General features: G+C 33.5%; 4 protein-coding genes and 1 non-coding gene across 5 annotated transcripts; 1 reads left to right on the forward strand and 4 right to left on the reverse strand.

The window, feature by feature from the left end:
* Window positions 1-4,213: 4,213 nt before the first annotated feature.
* On the reverse strand, window positions 4,214-4,287 carry TRNAI-AAU (transfer RNA isoleucine (anticodon AAU)). Its single transcript has one exon. It is a non-coding gene; the product is annotated as a tRNA-Ile (tRNA).
* A 392-nt stretch (window positions 4,288-4,679) lies between these two features.
* On the reverse strand, window positions 4,680-8,296 carry LOC143537881 (ankyrin repeat domain-containing protein 2B-like). Its single transcript, XM_077031549.1, has 8 exons — window positions 8,219-8,296; window positions 8,088-8,127; window positions 7,407-7,552; window positions 7,085-7,291; window positions 6,049-6,366; window positions 5,855-5,947; window positions 5,056-5,195; window positions 4,680-4,979 (listed from the first exon to the last, which is right to left on the reverse strand). Exons 1-8 carry the CDS (start codon window positions 8,228-8,230, stop codon window positions 4,880-4,882), a joined length of 1,056 nt encoding a protein of 351 aa, XP_076887664.1. The 5' UTR covers window positions 8,231-8,296; the 3' UTR covers window positions 4,680-4,879.
* Window positions 8,297-12,420: 4,124 nt separating this feature from the next.
* On the reverse strand, window positions 12,421-12,870 carry LOC143537933 (uncharacterized). Its single transcript, XM_077031599.1, has one exon. It carries the CDS (start codon window positions 12,868-12,870, stop codon window positions 12,421-12,423), a length of 450 nt encoding a protein of 149 aa, XP_076887714.1.
* A 2,143-nt stretch (window positions 12,871-15,013) lies between these two features.
* LOC143537882 (transmembrane emp24 domain-containing protein p24delta3-like) lies at window positions 15,014-17,449 on the forward strand. Its single transcript, XM_077031550.1, has 4 exons — window positions 15,014-15,226; window positions 16,451-16,660; window positions 16,744-16,820; window positions 16,898-17,449. Exons 1-4 carry the CDS (start codon window positions 15,014-15,016, stop codon window positions 17,040-17,042), a joined length of 645 nt encoding a protein of 214 aa, XP_076887665.1. The 3' UTR covers window positions 17,043-17,449.
* A 165-nt stretch (window positions 17,450-17,614) lies between these two features.
* Window positions 17,615-21,232, reverse strand: LOC143537883 (RHOMBOID-like protein 10, chloroplastic). Its single transcript, XM_077031551.1, has 9 exons — window positions 20,925-21,232; window positions 19,105-19,355; window positions 18,973-19,027; window positions 18,792-18,872; window positions 18,609-18,705; window positions 18,450-18,517; window positions 18,220-18,318; window positions 18,079-18,120; window positions 17,615-17,992 (listed from the first exon to the last, which is right to left on the reverse strand). The coding sequence occupies exons 1-9, from the start codon at window positions 21,087-21,089 to the stop codon at window positions 17,846-17,848; spliced, it is 1,005 nt and encodes a 334-aa protein (XP_076887666.1). The 5' UTR covers window positions 21,090-21,232; the 3' UTR covers window positions 17,615-17,845.
* Window positions 21,233-21,990: the final 758 nt, after the last annotated feature.

A 21,990-nucleotide genomic window follows, 5' to 3' on the forward strand; every position in this document is an offset into this window, starting at 1 on the left:
TTAGGATCAACCTTTTACTTTTGAGAAACTATAGGATCATTTACATAATTAAATGTGTAATACATGATAGGGGTGTAAAGGATAAAACAAAGGACTCATCTGTGAAACATTGACTAGAAATACTGTATATCATTGGGCATTAAAAGTTGCTTTTTTTAATGTTAAGAGTCATAAACTATCGAGTCTCATTATTATTTGAGTAATTATTAAAATCACAAATTTAAAGATTCACCAAATTTAATCCCTCAACCTAAAATCATTGATCCAACATGATTAATACCTAATCACACCAACGTCCAATTTAGGTGCAACTTTACTTTCTTTAACTCCTTTTTCAAATGTCGGATACATCAATATTGACATGTTTTTTTTATATTTTGTTTTAGAATTTGTTTTGTTTTATTTTTTTGTGTAAGAACATATATGAAGTGTAGGTGGGAAATACATACCAAAGAAGCAATGTTCTAGTGGTATCCCCGGTTCAAGTATCATTAATGACAATGTCGTGTGCAAGCAAAATGTCCATAGTTGGTATTCGACGATGAGTTTCTTCAGACGTGAGTACATTTTATCAAAGAGTATATCTGAATAACCGAGCTTTGTTGGTCATTAAAAAAAGATAGAAAATATATATATATTTCTTTTGAAAAACATTACAATAATTAATGTTTGTATTGTATTTGAACATCTAATAATCTAAATAAAGTTTAAAAAAGAAAAGATGGTGTTATATATGTTTGTTATGGTGGGGGCTGGTGAGCACGTGATAGAAGTAAATGCAGGTATAGAAAAGACAATATTCAGCGGCATTTATGATGTCGTGTACGTGGTAAGATGTCAGTGGTTGATATGACACAGGGCCCCACGATATAGAAAGGGCAATGATGCGTTAATGATAGATATCAGACTAAAGCAATTGTCAGCATACCCATTTAATTCCACAACCAATCCAACCCAACTCACAGCTAAGGGTAACATTTCAAAACATTATATAACTTTATTAGTATTAATATATATTATTTAAAAAAATGCCATAAATAAAAGTTTCATGTGTTATTCACTAATACTTGGTCATGAGAAGAAATGTGAATGAGAAATATCTCCTTGGTCGTGAGAAGAAATCCGTAGCCATAGCATATGTTTTCACTAACTCTTAAGATGCTGAGAAGGAATTGATTATTCCCAATGGGAGATAACATTGCGTTAAATATATGCAACTATTGTGTTTGTGTTCTACACTTGATAGATCGATTATCTATTTTTTGATCACTACACAAGCATCGACATTTTATTATGATAGACTATACTCCTGGTGTTGGTATGTTTGCAGGGGTGGATCTAGTGAGGTCATAGGGGTAGTCAGGGTTACCCCTCAACTTTGTTGGCGAAATACAAATATTTATGGTTTTTAGCATTGTTATAAAACCAGCATGCATATTATACTCTGCTATATGAATTGATTATTGGGACTTGGTGGAGTGGTTATCTAGCATTGTGGAAAAGTTGGAATAATGTTGCCACCCGGGTTTGAATCTGTCTCTATATATCTTTTTTCCATCTACAACTTTAATACACTAGATTGTTTTCAAAATTAGTCATCAACTATCATTTGCACCCATTCAAACCTTCAAAAACCATAAACTATAAATTGTTTGCATAATTAGGATATCCTTAAATAACAATAATTGAGGTTACTTCTGAAATTTTTATCTAGATCTACCATTTTTGTATGTTAATTGGTTGTGAAACCTTTTCATTGTGCGTGCACATTAGTTATCGGCCTTCAAAACTAGAGATGGTCCACCATGACCTTGTTTGTTGTGTTTGTTACATCATTCTATTGTTATAAATTACAACGGTAAATTGAAAGTTATGATAAGTGCATACAGCCTTTGAAAGCAATATATTATTATTTTATATATATAGAAATGGAACTAGACCGTAATTGGTGTTTATAACAATATTGGTTTTTGCGATTTGTTCTCTTGACTAAAAATGCTTACACAACCGTAAGCATCAATAATCAATTTAAACTATAAAATTACATGTTGAAACCAATACATAACATAACGAAACGTTTTCTGTAATAATATTTTTATTGTTTAATACTAGTATATTTCTTTTTTTGTTTTTTTGGGTTTCACACATATATGACTATATATATTTATGTGGAGGAAAGTTAACGTACAAATGAAATTAATGTGCTAATTGTGAGAAATAAGTAGAGTAATTATATATACAAGTAGAGTGGTTATATAATTACCTCATAGAGTAATTATGTAACTACTCTATGACGTAATTACATAATTACTCTACTTGATTCTCATTATTCAACGTTAATTTCATTTGTATTTGATTCAACCAATATTTATGTGTTTATATTAATATGCTTTTGTATATGTAAGGAATATATATTTCGTACTTATATTATTAGAATTTTATTTGTAATTGACCTAATTAGGTATATAATATTTGTGATATACATTAAAATTATTAGGTTTGATTAGACTCGCAGCCTGCATGACTACTCACACTCATTATATGAAACTTGGGTTTGACTCTTTTATCATTGGAGCTATAATATAAGCTAAGGTTCAATCTCATCTAAGCTCAACTCAGCTCAATGTAAGTTTTTAGCAAGTTAGCCTCCAATGGTTCGTGAACGACCCGGCTCATTTAAACCCTATGTTTGCTATTTATACATTTAAACCATATGTTCGTGAACGACCCGGCACACAATCACATCTTTGTAAGTTGTTTTCGAGTCCACGCGACATTTTATATGAAGCTAGTTTTCAAGTCTATATAATTCTTCAAATACCACAAGGCTGGATAGCATTAGGCCTGGGAGTACTAAGATGTTGGAAATTTTTTGTCAATTTTAAAGTGGTAAGAATTCAAGTTTCTTGGTGGATATATGAGTGTGTAGCATTAGAGAGCATGTGGTTGGATTGTCTTAAAAATAGATAAAATCCCTTGAATTTTACTCTTTTGTTTTAACTAGATTTAATGGATTTAATTAATTTAATTTGAAATACCATTACGAAAATCTCAGCAATAAAAAACAAAAATTGTATGACCTGTAACCCCCCAAAGTCCTAAGCTACATCTTTTATAAATTGTTTTTGAATAAAAATTTAATATGTGATGTTTATATACAAAGTTTGTCTTTTACTGTAGAGTTAAGTGTCATTTTAGTACCTGTGGTTTATTTCATTACGCAACTTTAGTACCTTTTTTGAATTTATTGCAACTGACTACCTCATTTTTCTAAAACTTGCTTATTTTAGTACTTTTTTCTAACCTCGTTTATTTTTGTGCGTTAAGTCAGGGGTAATTTCGTAACTTTGTTATTTTATTTATTTTTTTCGTTTATATTAAATGACTTCACCTTTGTGCTTTCATAACCCTAAATGCCCAAATCCTAACACCTGCCCATCAATCGTTCATCGATTCTTCAAACTCCCTGCTTCATTGATCGTCGAATCTTCAAGCAATGGAGCAATTTCATTCAAAATATGGCTGAATTGTGGTTTGTTCCACAGGAATCGATGGCCCTTGTTCAGCCATATTGCCTGATTGCTCAAATAAGATAAAAAATTTAGTAGTGCAGTAGTGTATTGCTGGCCACCACCACCATTTCAGATCTATCGTTTTCCTGGTGGTGTCATGGTTGTTGAGAGAGATAAAGAGAGGTGGTTGTCGGTATTTTCTTCCTTGCCGGGGAAGACGGTAAGTTTGGAACATCAAATTAGGGGCCATCGATTTCACACCACTTCCATATTAGCGGGCGGGCCATCGACCACACAGATAGCAGATATGGAAGGATGCTCTGCCGGAAAAACGCAACAGACATTGATTTCCTCTCTCTCTCTTGCCGGAAAAGTTTTCACCTAGATCTGTTAGAAACAGCGGCGACGTTTGGGCCGGTGTTTCTTGTCGCCTCCGCGATTTATTTGGAAGTGTATAATCTTGATTTAAAGCTTCATTAAGAAAATATGTTTTTAGAAAAGTGAGTAGTCATTTGCAATAAATTCAAAAAAGATACTAAAGTTACGTAATGAAGCAAACCACAAGTACTAAAATAACACTTAACACTTTATTGTAATTAATAATTCCTCAAAAAAATTGAGCCCACGGTAGTGCTTTTACAAGTTTATTTATAAAAAATCAGAAAACACATCTACAAAAAAATTATTAAAAGCATTACCAATGGCCCATGCAAGTCTCGAAACTACGACCTTCGCGTTATTAGCACGACGCTCTAACCAGCTGAGCTAATAGACCTTCATGTTTAGAATTTATTATACAACTTTAATATACTTCTTATTAAATTTATAATTTTAATATTTTGAACATTTAGACAATTTTATACAACTATGGGGCTTGGGCCTATTTTATGTTTAGATTTGGTCGTTTTTCCTGTTGGATATATCCAAAAATATATAACATTTCATGTTAGCATTTGAAAAAAAAAAACTTAAAAGCACATCTACCTTTTAAGTACATTTTCAGTTCTATAAATTTAGGCTGATATAAAATGGTTGGGAAATAACACCTCAACTTAAAATCTATCTACTTATTCAATGGAATAGCCTTTGCACAAATATTAAATTTATGAATATATAAATATTAATGAAAAATACAAAATTTATTTTGCAAAAACAAGATGAAGCTAATTCACTTTAAGCTGTTAACTTACCAGATTAACATAACATATGGAATAATAACTTCCAAGTACACACAAAGTTGACCAAAAAGTCAATTATGTAACTTCACTAAACACATCAAAAGGCAGTAAATAAAAAACCCAGCATATCAATCTCACATCTTCAACACAAACACACTACTCTGCAAGTGTACATTCAACCCGCCCGGCTCACAGAAAAGCAACCTTCTCGAGCAACTTCAGGACATCACTCTGGTTATTCAGTTTGGCAACATCGATAGGCGTTTTTCCATCCATGTTTTGCAAAGTACTAAACCAATAAAACTTAAACTCAAATCACAAAAACAAAAATATAATATATAATTTAGTAACCGATGTATACTTACACGGCTGCACCATTATCAAGCAGGAGCTCAACACATTCTTTACTTCCATAACCTGCTGCATAATGAAGGGCGGTGTTCTTGTTTTTGTCTAATGCATCCACCTTCGCCCCGGCCTCAAGGAGAACTTGAGCGCATTTCACCTACAATTAATCAAAAATTTTCATTATTGCTAAAATATTAAAATGTAACCAGATGAATAGTGTTAATACCATTCAAATTTTGACACCTCATGCTTATTTGTTTTAATTTCATTCATCCTTTGATTTTTCTCTAATAACTTGTGCTCGTTAATTTTAAAAACTAAATGTGCAGGTTTTTCTCTAGCAATATGAGTAACTTAACTGAAAACGAAGTTTTATTCAAAACAAAGTATCTTTTGGTATTGTATACTATATCAGGTACAATACTTTTTGGTATATAGTATATTGATACCAGTACGGAACCGATACCGACCGAACATCGGTCCCGATATCATTATTCATTTTTATGGTTATCGATCGATGTAAAACACGTGCCGGTATCTATTTGAGCATATCATGACTTTATTTTTCGGTTACATCATATACATGTGACAAACTTTGTGTAATTTAACCATTGTATGTAACGTTTTTTTTTTATCTTGTAGTTTTAGTTAGAAATGAAATGTATTCAGTGTAATTTTTTCAATGCATACAACCTTCTAAGCAGATTTAGACAAATAAATTATATTAATATTGTAATGATGTAGTTTTTGTAATATACTAATTAATATGACTAGATATTAAGAAAACTTTAATTGCATGATACAATCATATCTTACCTCACCATATCCACAAGCAAAATGTAATGCGGTCCTTCCTTCTGAATCTTCTTCATCTTTATCAGCACCGGACTCTAACGCCTTCTTCAAACCCTAAATATTTACAAATTTATAAAACCAACACTAAATAATTAGCATGAACATCATTTGTTATGGATATAACAAAAGGGTAATTGTTTGCAATGCATCGGTACCTCTAGGTCACCACCGCTAGCCGTCTGATGAACAATAGATTCTTGCTCATTTGTATCTTCTTCAGCTTCATCTGCAACTGGATTCCGAGTGGAAGCAGTAGCATCTTCAATAGCCGCAAGACCCATGGCTTCACCGAGTTTCTTTAAAACATCTTGATCATTCCAATACTTCATCATAGCTGTTGGACCACCAGATTCTATCTCTTCTAAAATAGGTTTCAAAGATGGATCTTCTTTGATACGTGCCATTTGTTCTTCAAGCTGATCCTTTCGAGCGGGATTAGATAAACTCTCAAGCGTCCGAGACATTGATGGATCCTGCACAAAAAAAGAAATTATTCTAATAATCTAATTTAAGTTTAAAGATGACTAAATAAAAATAAGAGTAAATTACACGAATGGTGCTTGTGGTTTGGCCCAAATTATGGATTTCGTGTCTATGGTACAAAAATTACGGATATCGTCCCCAACCACCTAGATTACTTTCATAAATGGTCCCGCGTAAAATTACTATTTTGCCATTTCTTATTAATCACATTTCGGGCTGTAAACAAACCGAACCGAATCAAGCGAGACCTTGTTCGTGTTCACAATCACAATTGAGCAAACGGGACCGCTGTTCATGTTCGTTGATTTAATTAATCGAACGGAATTCTTTCTTCATGTTCAGTTATTTATGAAACGAACAACGCAAACAAATTTCCTGCCAAACGATTCGTTGAACGTTTGGCACGCTTGCAATACGAATTACACTTTAACCCTTTAGTATTTTACTCTTTTAAAAATTACAGTTTAACCCATGTTTATTATTAATATTATTGTAATTTTTAAGCATAAAACAGTCTAGGGGTTAAAGTGTAATTAATAAAAGGTCAAAATAGTAATTTCACCTGACACAAAACCAGTTTTTGAAAGCAAACTAGGTGGTCGTTGACTATTTTTGTACTTTTTTGAACCATAGAAAGAAAATCTATAATTTAGGCCAAACCGCAGGGATCGTCCAAGTAAATTACTATAATCACAACAATAATAATACCTGCATCATGACATTACCGAGACTCTCGGCCATGGACATGAATTGAGGGTTTTGCATAACCTGCTGCATGGTGGAAAAATATTGCTGTGTATCAAACTGAGGGACACCGTGATCACCGCCATGAAAAGTCTGCTGGAGTTGCTCTGCCATCTTGTTGAATGATGGATCTTTTGATATCTGCTCTGCTAATTCCTTAATGCTTGGATCCTGTAAATCACCATTGATTAAAAAACCGCACACAAGATTCTTATAATTTGATTACAAGCTAATTTTCTGATATAATCATAATCAAAATAAAATATTTTAACTCATAGTATTATACATTAAGTAGGCCAGCCATAGATGACATGTCAAAAGGATTTCCGGGAAACGCAGTTCCAGGCATGAAGGGCATAGCAGGTGCGGGTTGTGCATCTGAAGAGCTTGATCCCGGGGAAGTTTTCTTCACGGATGGATTGGTTTTTTCTTCTGCACGGGAAAAACACATTTAAACAGACGTTTTTGAGAGTACATAAATTATGAGATCAATGAACATTTTATAAATGTTCATATGCTTAGCATAATTAACCGCACAAAAATTGCACCTCATTTATGACAGATGGAATCACGGATGCAATTTCAGAAAAACATAAGTGATCACTTTTTAATTTTTCATTCATAGTTCACAGAAACTTAATATTTATGTCTGTTTTAATTTAAAGTTCAAATCTTTAGAAATTTACAATCAAGTGTCAATCGAAACTAAAGCAACATAAAAACCCTATGGGATGCACATCATGCCTAATAATTCAGCCAAATATGTTAAGTCAGTCGATAGTACTAGTACTGGTGGTTATTTAAAGGAAAAAACAATTTAATCAGAAATGCAATTCAATTCAACAAATTAACATACTCCCATCAAGTATTCTTTATATAATAAAAATTAAGAAGATCATCTTCACAACTAAAGGCATGCAATCATGACATTAACATAATAGTTAGCATAGTTTATAAAAACACATACCGGTGTCAGGTTTGGCAGAAACATCTTTCTGCTCATTCACCTAACAAAAATTCAATAATAATAATAATAGATGAAGATTCAATAATCAAACAATCATCAGATTCCAAAAATATACGGAGAGGTTATTATACCTTAGAAGACATGTCGTCGAATGAAGTGAAAGTGAAAGTGAAAGTGAAAGTGATGAGATCGACAAATGTTGAGTTGGTAAAGATGAAAACGTGGGCCACATCAGTCAGTCCCTTCACATGGATCCTCACGGGCTCAATAGGCCCAATCACAATTTTCTTTTCTTTCTACACTTATTAAATTATTACCGGTCAGTTGCCCGCGCGATGCAGCGGGAAACAATACGTAAAGGTTGTTAGCAAGCCAAGTCTAGCTCGACCTCGACTCAAACTTCAATCCGAGCTCAACCTCAAATCCGTCTTGATTATTTTGATATTTATATAATTTATGTTCTTTTAATCATATATTTATAAAACACATGGAAGAAATTTTTTTTAAGTTGAGTAATATTTAGATAATAATAAGTTGTCAAAGTTGTAAGTATTCCTTAAACTTTAAATTGTGATAAGTTTGTTTATATGTAATTAAATGAAACATGAGATTGTAAATTTTATCATTTAGAAATTTGTATATTCATGCATAATTTCATGTAGTAATGACTTGTACATTTTAAACCGTTCATCTGTTTTGATAAAAATTTATACTGAAACGTCAACAAAAATAAACACGTTTAAATAGGTATGTTCGAAAAAATTTTAATCTTATTTTTGTAAGGCATATATGAAGAAAACCAAAAAAAAAATTAAAGTTGAGTAAAAAGTGGGTAATTATGAGAGATCAAAGTTGTAACTATTTTCTTAATTAACAAAATTTAATTAAAGTCAAGGTACCATACTTGTAATTATTTTGATAAAAATCAAATGAGTTTTATGGGTATAAAAGACAAGTGTATCCTTACTTAGAGATGTACATAATGTTCTGGGTGTTGTAAATCCCTTAAAATCTAGTGTCTTAATTTGCCCTTATTTGGTGTATTATATATAGTAAAGATTAATAAATTAAACCTCAAGTTATTATGGGATAATCGGTTGTTTGATTTGTCTACCAGTTTCATCATTTTATAAGTAAAAATAGTTTTTTTTTAGTGAAGACGAATCTTGTTATATAGTTATAGAGGTAGGATAGTGAATAAATTTAAAGACCAATGAAATAACATTCGCGGGTTACTTAAGATACTCAAAAAAATCACATGTGGATCATCCACAATATATGTGGGAATCACATATCAAAAACAGAAGTCCAAAGTACCCTTCTAGTGAAGAACAAAAGTTACTCGTAGATGCGAAAGCCTCTCGCACGCGGAGGAGTAAAACATGTAACTTCACTTATACGAAAGAAAGCCAGCTACAACTAACCCCTTCTAGAAGATTGGGGAAAATTTTCCTTGATAGCGAAGTTTACCTTCTTGTGGAGAGCACGTGATAGCACGTCCAATTAGGGGAAGCCAGCTGGGCATTTATAGAGGTATGGTGGCAAAAAGACTCAAATACCCGTAAACATTATTCGCGGGTAGAAGAGGACTCCCTCAAAAGTCACCCGTGGAGCATTCTAATCACCCGCATGACTTAAGTCAAAGGAAGAATAAGAGTAAAATCCAGAGACTATCTATGGGGCAACCCAGACGTCCTCAGAAGTCACCCGCAAGGTGTTACCCCCACGCACGAAGGTGACTAGAGAGTGACGTCAGAGGGACATATGTAATTAAATAACTTCCTTCTAGAAGATTTACAAGGATCTTTCCTTGGGAAGAACATGATGCAACAACCAATTAGAGGAGAATAGCTGGCAAGGTTGTTATAACCGTGCACATGGCCAATTAGCCCGTCATGTCATATGCGGACACGTGTCCAGGTTGTTATGAAAACATCTTCTGGAAAAGCACAGTTGGACCAATAATATTCCCTTACCCTTCGGCTATAAATACCTTCGTAATCTTCACAAGGTATTCATTCACTCCCCACGGTTTACTCCAAATAGTTTAAGTACCTTTCTCCCTTTTAGAACGGTACTTATTCTCACATCGGAGGGTGGTTATGGGAAGACCCCTTCCCTCTTGTCCTTCCCATAACGAGTTCACGGTGGTTGTTTTGCAGGTTTCTGTCATTGGACTTGAGAGATTGGGCTTATATCGTTAGTTTGGTAATTGTTTAACTCGTATCCTATGGACACATGGATCTAACTCCTTAGGGATTAGATCCGTGTTTCTTCATCATTCTATTATGCTCATGCACATGGCTAGTTGTCACCTTCTATCAAAAGCGGCCACGTGTCCATTCAGATAGAATAAAACATCTTTCAGATAGTGGCAACTCCATCAATCATCTTTGCCCACCACCGGCTATGATACATAACTTATCATCATGAGGTATTCATTCACACTTTCCATATTACATCAATCACTTTGTATTTTCTCTCTTTAGATTAACAATACTTATTCTCACGCTGGAGGGTGGTTACGGGAAGACCCCTCATCATGTCATTCCCGTAACGAGCTCACGCCGGTTATGTTTTGCAAAATTTGATCTGGATCTAGCTTGGTTCTATTCACTTCAACCCAATTTTCCTATTAACCCATGCCCGGTTAAAATATAGATTCAATCCCATTCATGAATTAGATCCGTGTTTCTTCACTTGTGAAACTAAGATAAAACCCTCACACTCTCAAAATGTTTGTTAATATCAAAGGCCGAAGGAAGAGAGTGAGTAATTGTGGTGGGAAAACGATGGAAGCTTGAGGGACTACTTATTCAAAGGTGGGAAGGAGGCATGTAGTACTGTATAATATATCAAAGAAAAAAATACATTAACGTCATCTTACGTAGTAGTTATTGTTCATAGTCGTGAACAACCTTCGACCCTCCTTTTACACAGAATTCATCTATTTTTATAAAACTCATTGTGTCCACACTTTACACCGTCATTTAACACTACACCACTAACTCACTGTGCACCACCATCCCAACCCACCATTCACCACGTCAACCCAAACCCCCACCACCAAAACTCCCATTGTAATCTGTAATGCACAACCACGCATACACAAACTAAAAGCATGCTTAATTCGTTACATGTAACCCTTTTTTTTAAAAAAAAAATAGTAATTTTAAAAATTAGATAGATTTTTTTTTAAAAAAAAAAAATCTCTCTAATTCATTTTCTTCCACTAGCTTTCTTTGTTTTTAGTAAGTATCATCTAGATCATTTCATGTACCATTCAAGTTTAAAAGGATCATGGTCGGGCAAACAAACACCAATGGTGCATTAGCAAAAGTTATTGCTCCATTAACCATGTACAATGTTAAAATTGTTTCATCCAATTTAATATTCCTTTTTCTAATTTCTCTCTCTTTATTATCTTGAAAATGGGCCTTTTGCCTTACTTCTTTTGGACTTGCAATGTGTTGTCTTCGTTTGAAGTGCAATTCCCCTTAACTATTTATTCATTCATCGTCTCTGCTAAAGCTCCAAGAGACCAAGACGGAAGAAACTTAATTGGTTATCAACAATGTAGTCTCTAATCTTCTTCGGTGTTTTAGGGTTCATCCTGTATTTTTTATCTTGTTTTTAATATTCTTGTACATACCATTGAGTTCTAATTCTACCATTCAATTTCTTAAATACAACATAACTTATTAACCCGTACACCCCATGAATCATAAGCATCATACAACAAGTGTGACAATTGACAAGTATTCAGAAAACAGAGATGTGATAAACTTGTAACAATATCATTCTTACCTCAACCCTCCTTAAACAATTTTCAAAAATATATATAGGCTCGGATTGTTAAGAACTTGCACATTTGTCAATGAACATACATTGTTAATACTAACTTCACATTTCGACCTAGACTTATTATCTATATAACTTTGTGTACAACTTCATAACATTGTCATAACAATTTCTTATTGCATTGCAATCCACTGATTAATAATTGTTTCAAGTCTAATAATATTGATAACCAATTGCTCTTAACTCGTCTATACCAGATAAAAAAGTAACAATTGCCCTTAACTAATCTATACCAGATAAATAAGTAACAAATCACCGTGACTAGTCACAATCTTCTGAGCTCAATACCTTATTGATCACTCATCGAACGCTGCCGCATAGCATCAATAACTCATATAATAAGTTGTACAATTTGCATTATCAATTTATCATCATCAACAATTTCTTAAAATAACATACATTGACAAGAACATAAACCACAAATACTCGATTCAGTAATCCGCTTACAAGTTACAACGATCATCAGATACATTCAAGACGGATGAACCTTCTTCCCCTTATTCGAAACCTTCTTCATGGCCGATCTCATCGAGGCAGTAGCCGAATTCAACGCAGCCTCAACATACTTATTAGACGCAATATTCGCCGCCTTCTCCATGGTCTTCCCAAGCCTCCTCGCGCTTTCGCTTATCGACAACAATCCTTGCATCTCTTTCTCACATTCACGCTCCATCTCCTCCTCAAACCTTCTGAATTCCTCCATAGCCTCTTCCATTGCAGAATTTAGCTCATCTTCGGCTTCGTTCATCGAATCCTCGGCTTCTTGGACTTGGTTGTCGAACTCTAGTTCCATTGCAGCCCATGCTTTGTATGATTCAAGGTCGAAGAGTCTCATGAGGTCTTGGATGGTGGATGGGTCGAAGCTTTTGTCGTTGAGAGATTGGTCTGAGAGGTATGTGAACTGGTTGATCAAAGCTTCCATGGTGGATCTGATCGAGGATCGAACAGTGGTTCTTTTGGTTTGGTGAGTGGAGTTAAAAGAAGGAAAGTGTGTGGGCTATAGCTATCTTGAAATGAATTATTGGTCGATGTTGTATTTTATATTTATTTAAAGTAGTGTATAATCAATACTTTTGTTGAAATTTTTTTTTTTTTTTTTTTTTTTTTTTTTTTTTTTTTATCTTGAAAAATTTTATTTATTTCTACTGATGAAACATAGATATTACATCAATATAGCAGGTAGGCGGGCAACAAGCTGCGCCGCCACCAAACGTACTTTTTAGACTTTATATTTTGTTACAACGGTAAAGACTTGCATCTTCATCATCATAGTATGAAGCATGTTTAGTATAAATAAATGGATGTATACAATAGATAGATTAGGATTATTATTATTATTATTATTATTATTATATACTAGATGAATATTCAATTGTCGGTGCCACAATTGAGCTTTTTTACTTTATAGGAATAAGAGTTTGATCATTTATAGAGTAAATTTTAGTGAATAAACCAAGTTCGTGCTTTGGATTGATAGATTGATCAACATTTGCTAACTACTCTTGTAATGCTTGGCGTTGAGTTCGACTTCCCTTGGTATCATCAACTTTCAATTTTTTAGTTTAGAGAGTTATCTTTCAAGTATTATTTTATTATTATATTAATGCTTTTTTTCTTTCTTTTTTTCCTCTTAATCGAGTCCCTTGACGACAAGTTTTTTTAGCTATTCTTTTTATGTGTTGTTTGATTTATATTATCGTTTAAGTATTGTTTAATTGTTATATTTATGCTTCTTTCTCTTAATCGAGTCCCTTGGCTGCAAGTTTTTTTTAGTTATTTTTTTTATGTTTTATGTGTTGTTTGATTATCTATTTATGTATAAAAGTATGTTTTTTTGGTTTAAAATATGATAATTATTTTTAGGTTTAGTTCCATATCTGCAACGAACCTAACTGATATCGAAAGAATTCATGCCAACTCGCCGCCGCAACGCCCATGCTTTCTATATATGTTAACTTGACGAAATTAGTATTTCGGTTTAGTTTCGGTACCGTACAAACGTAGCCGATACGACCCGAATTTTGGGGTCGACTCGCCACTACAATGTCCATTTATTATCGACCGAATAAATGTCGTTTTAAATATGTTGTTTTGTGTATCAAATGCTATACGAGTTTCAATACTATTTTGAGTGTCTATTAGTTTATTTTTAGTGTATAATGCATATACCGGCACGAACCTAATTGATGGAAACCAATTTCGTGTCACTTTAATTATAAGTTATATGTGTCTGTATACTCTCTTTGGGCGTTTAGAAACTTACTTTTTATTTAGTCTTGATGTTGTAACGAACTTAATAAATTTCAACTGAACTCGTGTCTTGACGCCGCAATGCGGCGGATTTATTACCTAGTTATTATTAACTTACTAATTTTGTTATTACGTATATTATCATTAATTTATGATTCTTAATCATAATTTTATTGTTATTTGTTATTATTATTATTATTATTAATTAGTAGAGTTTTTTTATATTAACGTACATGTTTTACAAATCTTTCGACTCATTCGTAACTCTCTATTTGAGATAGATGCTTCCATTTGCCATCTCACACCTTGGATGATATGGACGCCTACTTGGAAATGGCATTAACAACTTGAAAGATGTGAACCGTAATTTGAAAATGTTGTTGAGGTGTCACTTTAATCTACTATCCAAAATGACATGACAACTTACTTAAAATTACTTAAAATAAAATCAATCACCGGAAACCACTTTTTGTTTTGTAAACAAACCTATTCCAACCAAAAAAAAAAAACAAAGTACCCTCACAGAAGTCACAAGAGGTGACTTGATGCGTTTTTTAGGACCAACTATACTAGTTGGTAAGCAGCCGTAAATTTTTTTTTATGATACTTGATAAATAACGATATAGTGGTGGAAATTATTATGAAAATCGTGTCATTTTGATTATTCCAAACTTGTTAATTTTACATTTTTTTTATAAAAAATAAATATATTAATAACACGTAGTATTATGATAAGGCAGAAAAGGCGCACCAAAACTTCCGAAAGATCCAAACCTCGAACACTTGTGAAAGAAACGAATTAACACGTACAAACAATGGCGAAGAAAACTAGGGCAGTGTTGCTGCAGGTGATCCTGTTGTTGATGTTAATAATCTTTGTCCAAAATGGTGATTGCATTTGGTTGAATCTACCCAAATCCGGAAGGAAATGTGTCACCGAAGAAATCCATAACAACGTTGTCGTTTTGGCTGATTACGTTGTCATATCCGACGTTCATATTCACCCCACTCCCTCCATCACCACCAAGGTACGTAATTAATTTGTTATATCATGTTTTTCTTGGTGGTGTGCATGCATTTATTTAACTTTATGAAATCATCCAATATTCGTAATTAAAGAGTTTCATACGCTGCTATTACGAGTCTTGACAAATTTGGAAATAATAATGGCCAAATCAGAATTGCATGACATGATTCTTAAGACTGATTTGTTGTAGTTTTACATTTCAAATTGTCGGTTATGGGTCATTGGTTTTGTCTTGTCATGGACTTATTTGAGGAGTGGCCTCAACTCCGTGGGATAGGTCATAGGTGAAGGCGTGAAGCGCAAGCACTTGTTGTATACACCTTTAATTGTTAAAACACCCCTGAAGAATATGCAGGAGTAACCAAAAACACAAACGTTTAAGCATGACTTAAGTCAGTATAGTCTTTAGAGATTTGGCCTCTCGCATATAGATATACTTTTTCCCAACAAATCTAGTGGTCAAACTATGGCCTTATGTTGCTTCTTTTTGAAAGAGCTAACTCACACGCTCACCAATCTTACTCCCAAATCTATATTTATGTTCACCATGGAACTCGAATTATTGTATACACATCTTGATATCACTAGGCTAAACTCCCTTCGATTTTCCCCTTAGTGAATCACATTATATTGTTAAGTTACCTATAATTAAAAACCATTGAAGGTGTTTAGATTTTGTAATCATGCATATATCCAATATTGGTGGCTTATTAGAAATTTATTAATTAAAAATGAAACAATTGCATATATCCCCTCTAAACTTAAACAATTACATATTTCCCCAAAATACAAGTTTTTAACGCACAATGCACAATGCTTTCAAGCATGGTATAGGAAAATATGCAATTGTTTGTTTAGAGGGGTAGCTTGTCTGACTTTATGAATTGGTACTCCAACTACACTACCCGGTAAATGTTATACTTTTGCAACATGATTAAACTTGATTTTAGCGACGGACGTGATACTTTTAAATTCAAAGAATACAGTATCAGTCTTATGAATCATGTCAATATGTCATACAATTTGGTTGGGCTATATGATATGAAGTATGAACTTGATAATACAAGGGTATTTCAAACAAGACAAGACTTGACTTTGATTTACTTATGAGCTTTTCCTACTTTTTTTCAATCAAACAGGCTAAATATGCCTTGATTATTTGATCCATAACAATATTTCAAGCTTGCTTTAGTTGTATAAATGGTGATATGTGTTACACTTTCAGGTGACGTCACCTTACGGAAGCATCCTTCACCAAAAGGAAAACGCAACTCATGGTCAATTTGCATTTACTACGAGTGAGGCCGGGCAGTATCTGGTGTGTTTCTGGGCAGATGACCCTAATCAAGGTGGTGCGCTAAGTGTTAACATTGACTGGAGAACTGGAATTGCAGCTAAAGATTGGGAGTCCGTTGCAAGAAAAGAAAAAATTGAGGTCAGAAATATAAACACATTTGTAGTCTTTTGTAATATTAGTTTGCATATTTGTAATCGCATAAAGCTCGAGTTGCTTGATAGGGAGTTGAGCTTGAGTTAAGAAAGCTTGAAGCAGCTGTGGAGGCCATTCATGATAACCTTCTCTACCTCAAGAGCAGGTTCCTGTTTTTTATTAATAATTTAATCGGTTCTTTTTTTGTAAACTGTAATGATAAATTGTGGTTTGATTATGCAGAGAGGCAGAAATAAGAGATGTGAGTGAAACAACAAATTATAGAGTGGCATTGTACAGTATATTGTCATTAGGCATTTGCATTGCTGCTTCTGTTGCACAACTTTGGTACTTGACTCGCTTCTTCCAAAAGAAGAAACTAATCTAGAAATCAGGATTAACTTGTTTTTCTTTTGTCAATTATATGATAAATCAAAGATTTTTTATACCATCAGAATCCTTCTTTTACTTCTTTCAATGTATAATAGTAACAGTTCTTGATTTTATCATGTTCTGGTCGTCCGCCCACATACTAACACCTACATTGTAGACTCATGATCTTTGTTTCCTCTTAAAATGGATACTGTAGATTCATAATCTTTGTTTTGTTAGCCGGTAGGATGTTAATAAACAATTGAAACCACCTAAACCAAAGCAAGTCAGCTATCGTTCACTTCATAATGACAATTGGCCAGTTTAACGATACGAAAAATTTGGAACCTGAAACTAGTTGTGCATACCGAACTTGTTGTTCAACCTTTATTATTTATTTTTGGAATATGTAGTTACTAATATGTATTATATCCATGAACTCTTTTTATCATTTCAAAACATTTAATACAAACTAATGATGTTTAAGAAAAATACAAAAATAGGCTACACCAAACAAACAAAAGCGGATTGATAGGTTTTTACTTCATTTCTTAAAACAATAACAAAAATAATTAAGCCGCAGGAAAAAGACAGGCTGAATTGACATAAAAGTCGGATCTTTTGTTTAGTATGAACTATGAACGCAACATCCTTGCATTGGACTATATAAAAACATCAAGTTAATACTTAGTACATGAATAAAACTCCCAACACGATCCGTAAAGATGAACTATACCGTTGTTTAATTGGATAAATACATAAAGATAGTTTGTACTCTGTACGTGCAAATAATGTGCCAAAATGATATGTCTTGATTAATTACTGAGATGCTCGTTTCGTGCCTGGAAGAGAGAATATAGGTGCTTTATCAACAAGTACTTTTCTTCCAAGACGAGTTGTTGACTTCAACTCCCATGCAGGCTCAATAAGCCACGATGTAGCAACCCCGCCTATTAACCCTCCAAGCTGTGAATCCAGTCAATAATTATATTTGTTAATAAGAAAAAACCAAATAGTTACGTTAGTGTTCAATAAAGCGATAAAAGACTCACATGTCCCCAGTTGTCAATACCCTGTGATAACAGCCCGATAGCCTGCGTGAGGATGAATACAGATTAAGAAATTGATGATTCTATAAGATCAAATTATATCAAATAATATGATCTTCAAACACAAAATTTAAAGACTTGTACCATATTTAAGGCGATCACACGAGCAACATGATTCAAGTCTCCAACGCCACCTTTAACCATCTTGTCGTGTCTCAGCACAAAAATGGCAAAAGATCCAACCTGATACATAACTAAACTTGTAATACAATTAAGAGCAAAAAAATATAATAATAAAGATATCGGCTGCAAATATAATCATTAAGATAATATAGACGTTTACACACATTTTGATTTAACAGTTAAAACCTTACCAATCCGAAAATTGCCCCAGAAGCGCCAACTGCTGGTGCTTTACTGAACCAATAACTCATTGTAGAACCTATAGTTATAAAACACCAGATATATACATATAATGTTAAATTATATATATGTACAATAATAATATATACATAACAGATTAAGGTTATTACTTGTGACTGCAGAGGTAAAATATATCGCAAGGAATCTTCTGGGCCCACTCAAATGCTCCATGGTCGGGCCAATGGAGTTTAAAGAATAACAATTAATCTGAAAAAAGGTTAAATTTATTTAGTTATATTTAAAATTATATATCATTGAAAATAAAATACTTGATAGAAAAACTCAAACCTGACCATAAGGTGTCCAACATTTGCATGTAGAAAGGCAGATGTGACCAGCCTCCACAGCTGCCCTTTGTCAATCAAACTATTAATCTAACAGCAAATATTTATCTATAAGTTACAAAAGTTTCATAACATAGAAATATATAAACCACCTATAATCAAGAATCAAATATTATTTGAAAGATCTAACCTTTGCTCCCCACATTAACACCTGCCCTTGTGATGCTATTTGTGCAATATATACCCTGAAAAAGAAAAATTATCAATTTTAATACTTATCTGATATCTCCAACACTGAAATGTAATAAAGGAATGTACTTACAATACATTAATGGCAAGTAACATATTTGTCAATCTCCTGTTATTAACCGGGCCTCTTGCGGAAGCCTTTAAGTATGCATTTTCTTGGTCTCCAAAGTTGGCTTTGTTTCCTTCTCCACTAAATAACAATAAGCATCTAGAGAAAGTGGTGGCCCACACATCATGAGGCAGTTGACCAAGATTAAACCATTTAAATTGGTGTGATCCTTCATGAGGCACTCCATTTAAATGAAGAACATGAAGATGAGGAATCTATTTCACAAGAAACATCATATTGGTGTATTTTCTTGAAAAAAAACATCATCATCATCGTACTCAGTATATCCCACCAATAGCAAAGCTATAGTAGGGTTTGAGGAGGGTAAGATGTAGACAGCCTTACCTCTACCCCATAAGGATAGAGAGGCTGCTTCCGGTGAGACCCCCGGCTCGATAGTAGTTTTGCATCAAGCCTTGGACATAAGGCACATAGCACTCAATCATCGGGACACCGGCTGATCGGTGCATGTACCCTTGTCTTTCGGCTATCAACGCCACTACATGATGCCTGATTAACCGTCCGTCACTTTTAACGTTATTTTCACGAGATTAGTAAAATAACGTCAAAATTAGTGCAATTTCACTTTTGCCCACCCGAGGGTTCACACATATATACATCATATGTGCGCACCGCAAGCAGGGCTATTTCTTGAAAAGAAAAAAAAAACAAAAAAAAAAAAAAACAATGATATTAAATCAAGGAATAAAATATTAAATCATGGTGCTAATAGTTTTGGGTTCACTAAATGGGCCCTGGTTAAATCAAGTTGTTATTGGTGAATGAAAGAGCAATGATATTATAATAATACTCTTAAATCTTTGAATAAAACCATTTTGGAGGTTGTGTGCTTCGAAATTAGCTTTGGCTTACTTTCAACCCGTTCGCATTTTGGCTAATTTGTTTTTAATTTGACATGTTTGGGATGGAACTCAACCCAAATTAGTCCATAATACTAGAGGTGTAAACAAGCCGAGCCGAGGCCGTTAAGGCTCGAGCTCAGCTAAGTTATAATTGAAGAGGGCTCGAGCTCAAGCTCTTTTAGAGCTCCATCTCTAAAGCTCATGAGTAGTCTTTCAAACTCGAGCTTGATTATTCGGCTTTGGCTCGGCTCATGTATTATTTATTAAATATTTAAATACTTTATTTATATATTTTGATAATTATTTATATGTATATTTATAAATATAAATATAATTTTTATATATAATACACATTACTTAATTTTATTACCATAATTTTATATGTAATAATCGTTATTATTTATATAAACAAATTAAATGAGAATCATCATATAAATAAAAAGCTTGTTTAGGCTTGCAAGCAAACTCTAGCTCGATACGTGAATCTCGTGCTCGAGCCCGGGTTCGAGCTCGTTTAAGCTCAACCCGATTTGAGTTTCCTTGAAACTGACACCACTAGCTTCAAGTTAACAAGTAATGGGAGAATATTCCAGCTGAGAATAACTCTTGTAGTCTTATTAGTTCAGTTGAGTATAAAATCCCCAATTCCTCATAAGAATAATAAATTATTAATCACATTACCAGTAAACAAAAACAGCTACATTATCAATGAGAAATATTCTACATCAATTTGTGAGAGATTATTCAATTAGCATAACACTGATTTAAATAATTGAAGCAATTGCCAAAATATAGTGTCAGGTAAATTTCAGTTTCTATCGATCTGGAACCCTAGAAAGCACGAATTCATCTAATAATCATGAAGCTAGGTAAACTAGTTCTTTAATTAATCAAATAGGAATAGGAGAGAGGTTAGTTTGCCTGTAAAGGTGACTGGATAATCGACCGGAATCGGTGGCGATGGGTGACGAAACTGTGACGGAGGAGATGGCCAAGGCGGAGGGCGGCGGCGTTGGTGATGAGATGGAAAGGTTTTTGGCCGGAAACGGAGAACTCCGGCGGTTGTGGTGAAAATGATCCAACCATCGCTGTGAAAAAGGTTTCGTTGTCTGAATACAGGTTTGAATTTGATACTCCGGTGAAATTATACTACCGACGACGGTGAAAACTCGGGGAGTTCTTAACAGCACTCAACCTCCTTTTTATGGTTCTAGATTTCTTTATTATTTTTTTTTCTGGCAATTTTATATGGTTCCACCTGAATTGATTTATAAAAAATCAACTCTTTTTAATTTTTATGCATTCGTGCGCGATAAAGCATCGTGGTTAAACTCAGGTTCAAACCGGTTGTTGCTTGTTCCTAAAAAGATTATTTGCACTCGGTATCCATATGTCGACCCAAAAATAATTTTATTCAAATATTATCACAATTGTAAATTGAACCTGAAACCTAACGTCCTCTAGTCTCGGAACTAACTCAGTGGAGTCTTACCAAATACCAATTGAGTTCAAGGTAAGTTCTAATAACGTGTATTATCATGTTTATAATATTATGATAATGCAATGTTATAGTCATTATAAAAAGTGTTTATAGGTTACAAACTTTCATGTCGCATTTAGTCTAATTCATATATTTTTTTTTGAACTATTTTATTATTATATAAATGTTTTGTTTTTCCTTAATTATTTAATCTCCATCAAAATAAAGATAACATTTTATTTAGAAGTAATATCCAGTTTAAACTATTAACTCCACAACAACTTTTAGCCATTACAATGTTCAACATTCATTAAAAAACATCTAACCCTATATATCAATTTTTCACTCACTTAGCTAGACACATTTCAACTTCCTATAAATTCTCATAATCATAAAGAAGAATGCAAACCCATTAAATGGGTGCATACTAAATTAGTAAATATGTGGGTTTTTGGTAATTGATTACCATATTTAAGAAATTAGTTTTCTGTGTAATTCTAAAAACAA

The sequence above is a fragment of the Bidens hawaiensis genome, unplaced genomic scaffold (assembly GCF_021521415.1).
Source record: "Bidens hawaiensis isolate Kalapana, Puna unplaced genomic scaffold, B.hawaiensis_p1.1 tig00011436_1, whole genome shotgun sequence".
Lineage (NCBI taxonomy): Eukaryota > Viridiplantae > Streptophyta > Magnoliopsida > Asterales > Asteraceae > Bidens > Bidens hawaiensis.

What these genes read in the sequence shown, in the direction of transcription:
- LOC143537881 (XM_077031549.1), bottom strand. An exon ending in TTGCTTGTGGATATGGTGAG is followed by an intron (nt 5,196 to 5,854) that starts GTAAGATATGAT and finishes GATTAATTGTAG; the next exon opens with GTGAAATGCGCTCAAGTTCT. An exon ending in CTTGATAATGGTGCAGCCGT is followed by an intron (nt 4,980 to 5,055) that starts GTAAGTATACAT and finishes TTATTGGTTTAG; the next exon opens with TACTTTGCAAAACATGGATG.
- LOC143537933 (XM_077031599.1), bottom strand. Translation starts at nt 12,870, where the DNA reads ATGGAAGCTTTGATCAACCAGTTCACATACCTCTCAGACCAATCTCTC.
- LOC143537882 (XM_077031550.1), top strand. Translation starts at nt 15,014, where the DNA reads ATGGCGAAGAAAACTAGGGCAGTGTTGCTGCAGGTGATCCTGTTGTTG. An exon ending in CTCCCTCCATCACCACCAAG is followed by an intron (nt 15,227 to 16,450) that starts GTACGTAATTAA and finishes TTACACTTTCAG; the next exon opens with GTGACGTCACCTTACGGAAG. An exon ending in CAAGAAAAGAAAAAATTGAG is followed by an intron (nt 16,661 to 16,743) that starts GTCAGAAATATA and finishes GTTGCTTGATAG; the next exon opens with GGAGTTGAGCTTGAGTTAAG.
- LOC143537883 (XM_077031551.1), bottom strand. Translation starts at nt 21,089, where the DNA reads ATGGTTGGATCATTTTCACCACAACCGCCGGAGTTCTCCGTTTCCGGC. An exon ending in CAAATGTTGGACACCTTATG is followed by an intron (nt 18,706 to 18,791) that starts GTCAGGTTTGAG and finishes ACCTTTTTTCAG; the next exon opens with ATTAATTGTTATTCTTTAAA. An exon ending in GTGTGATCGCCTTAAATATG is followed by an intron (nt 18,121 to 18,219) that starts GTACAAGTCTTT and finishes ATCCTCACGCAG; the next exon opens with GCTATCGGGCTGTTATCACA.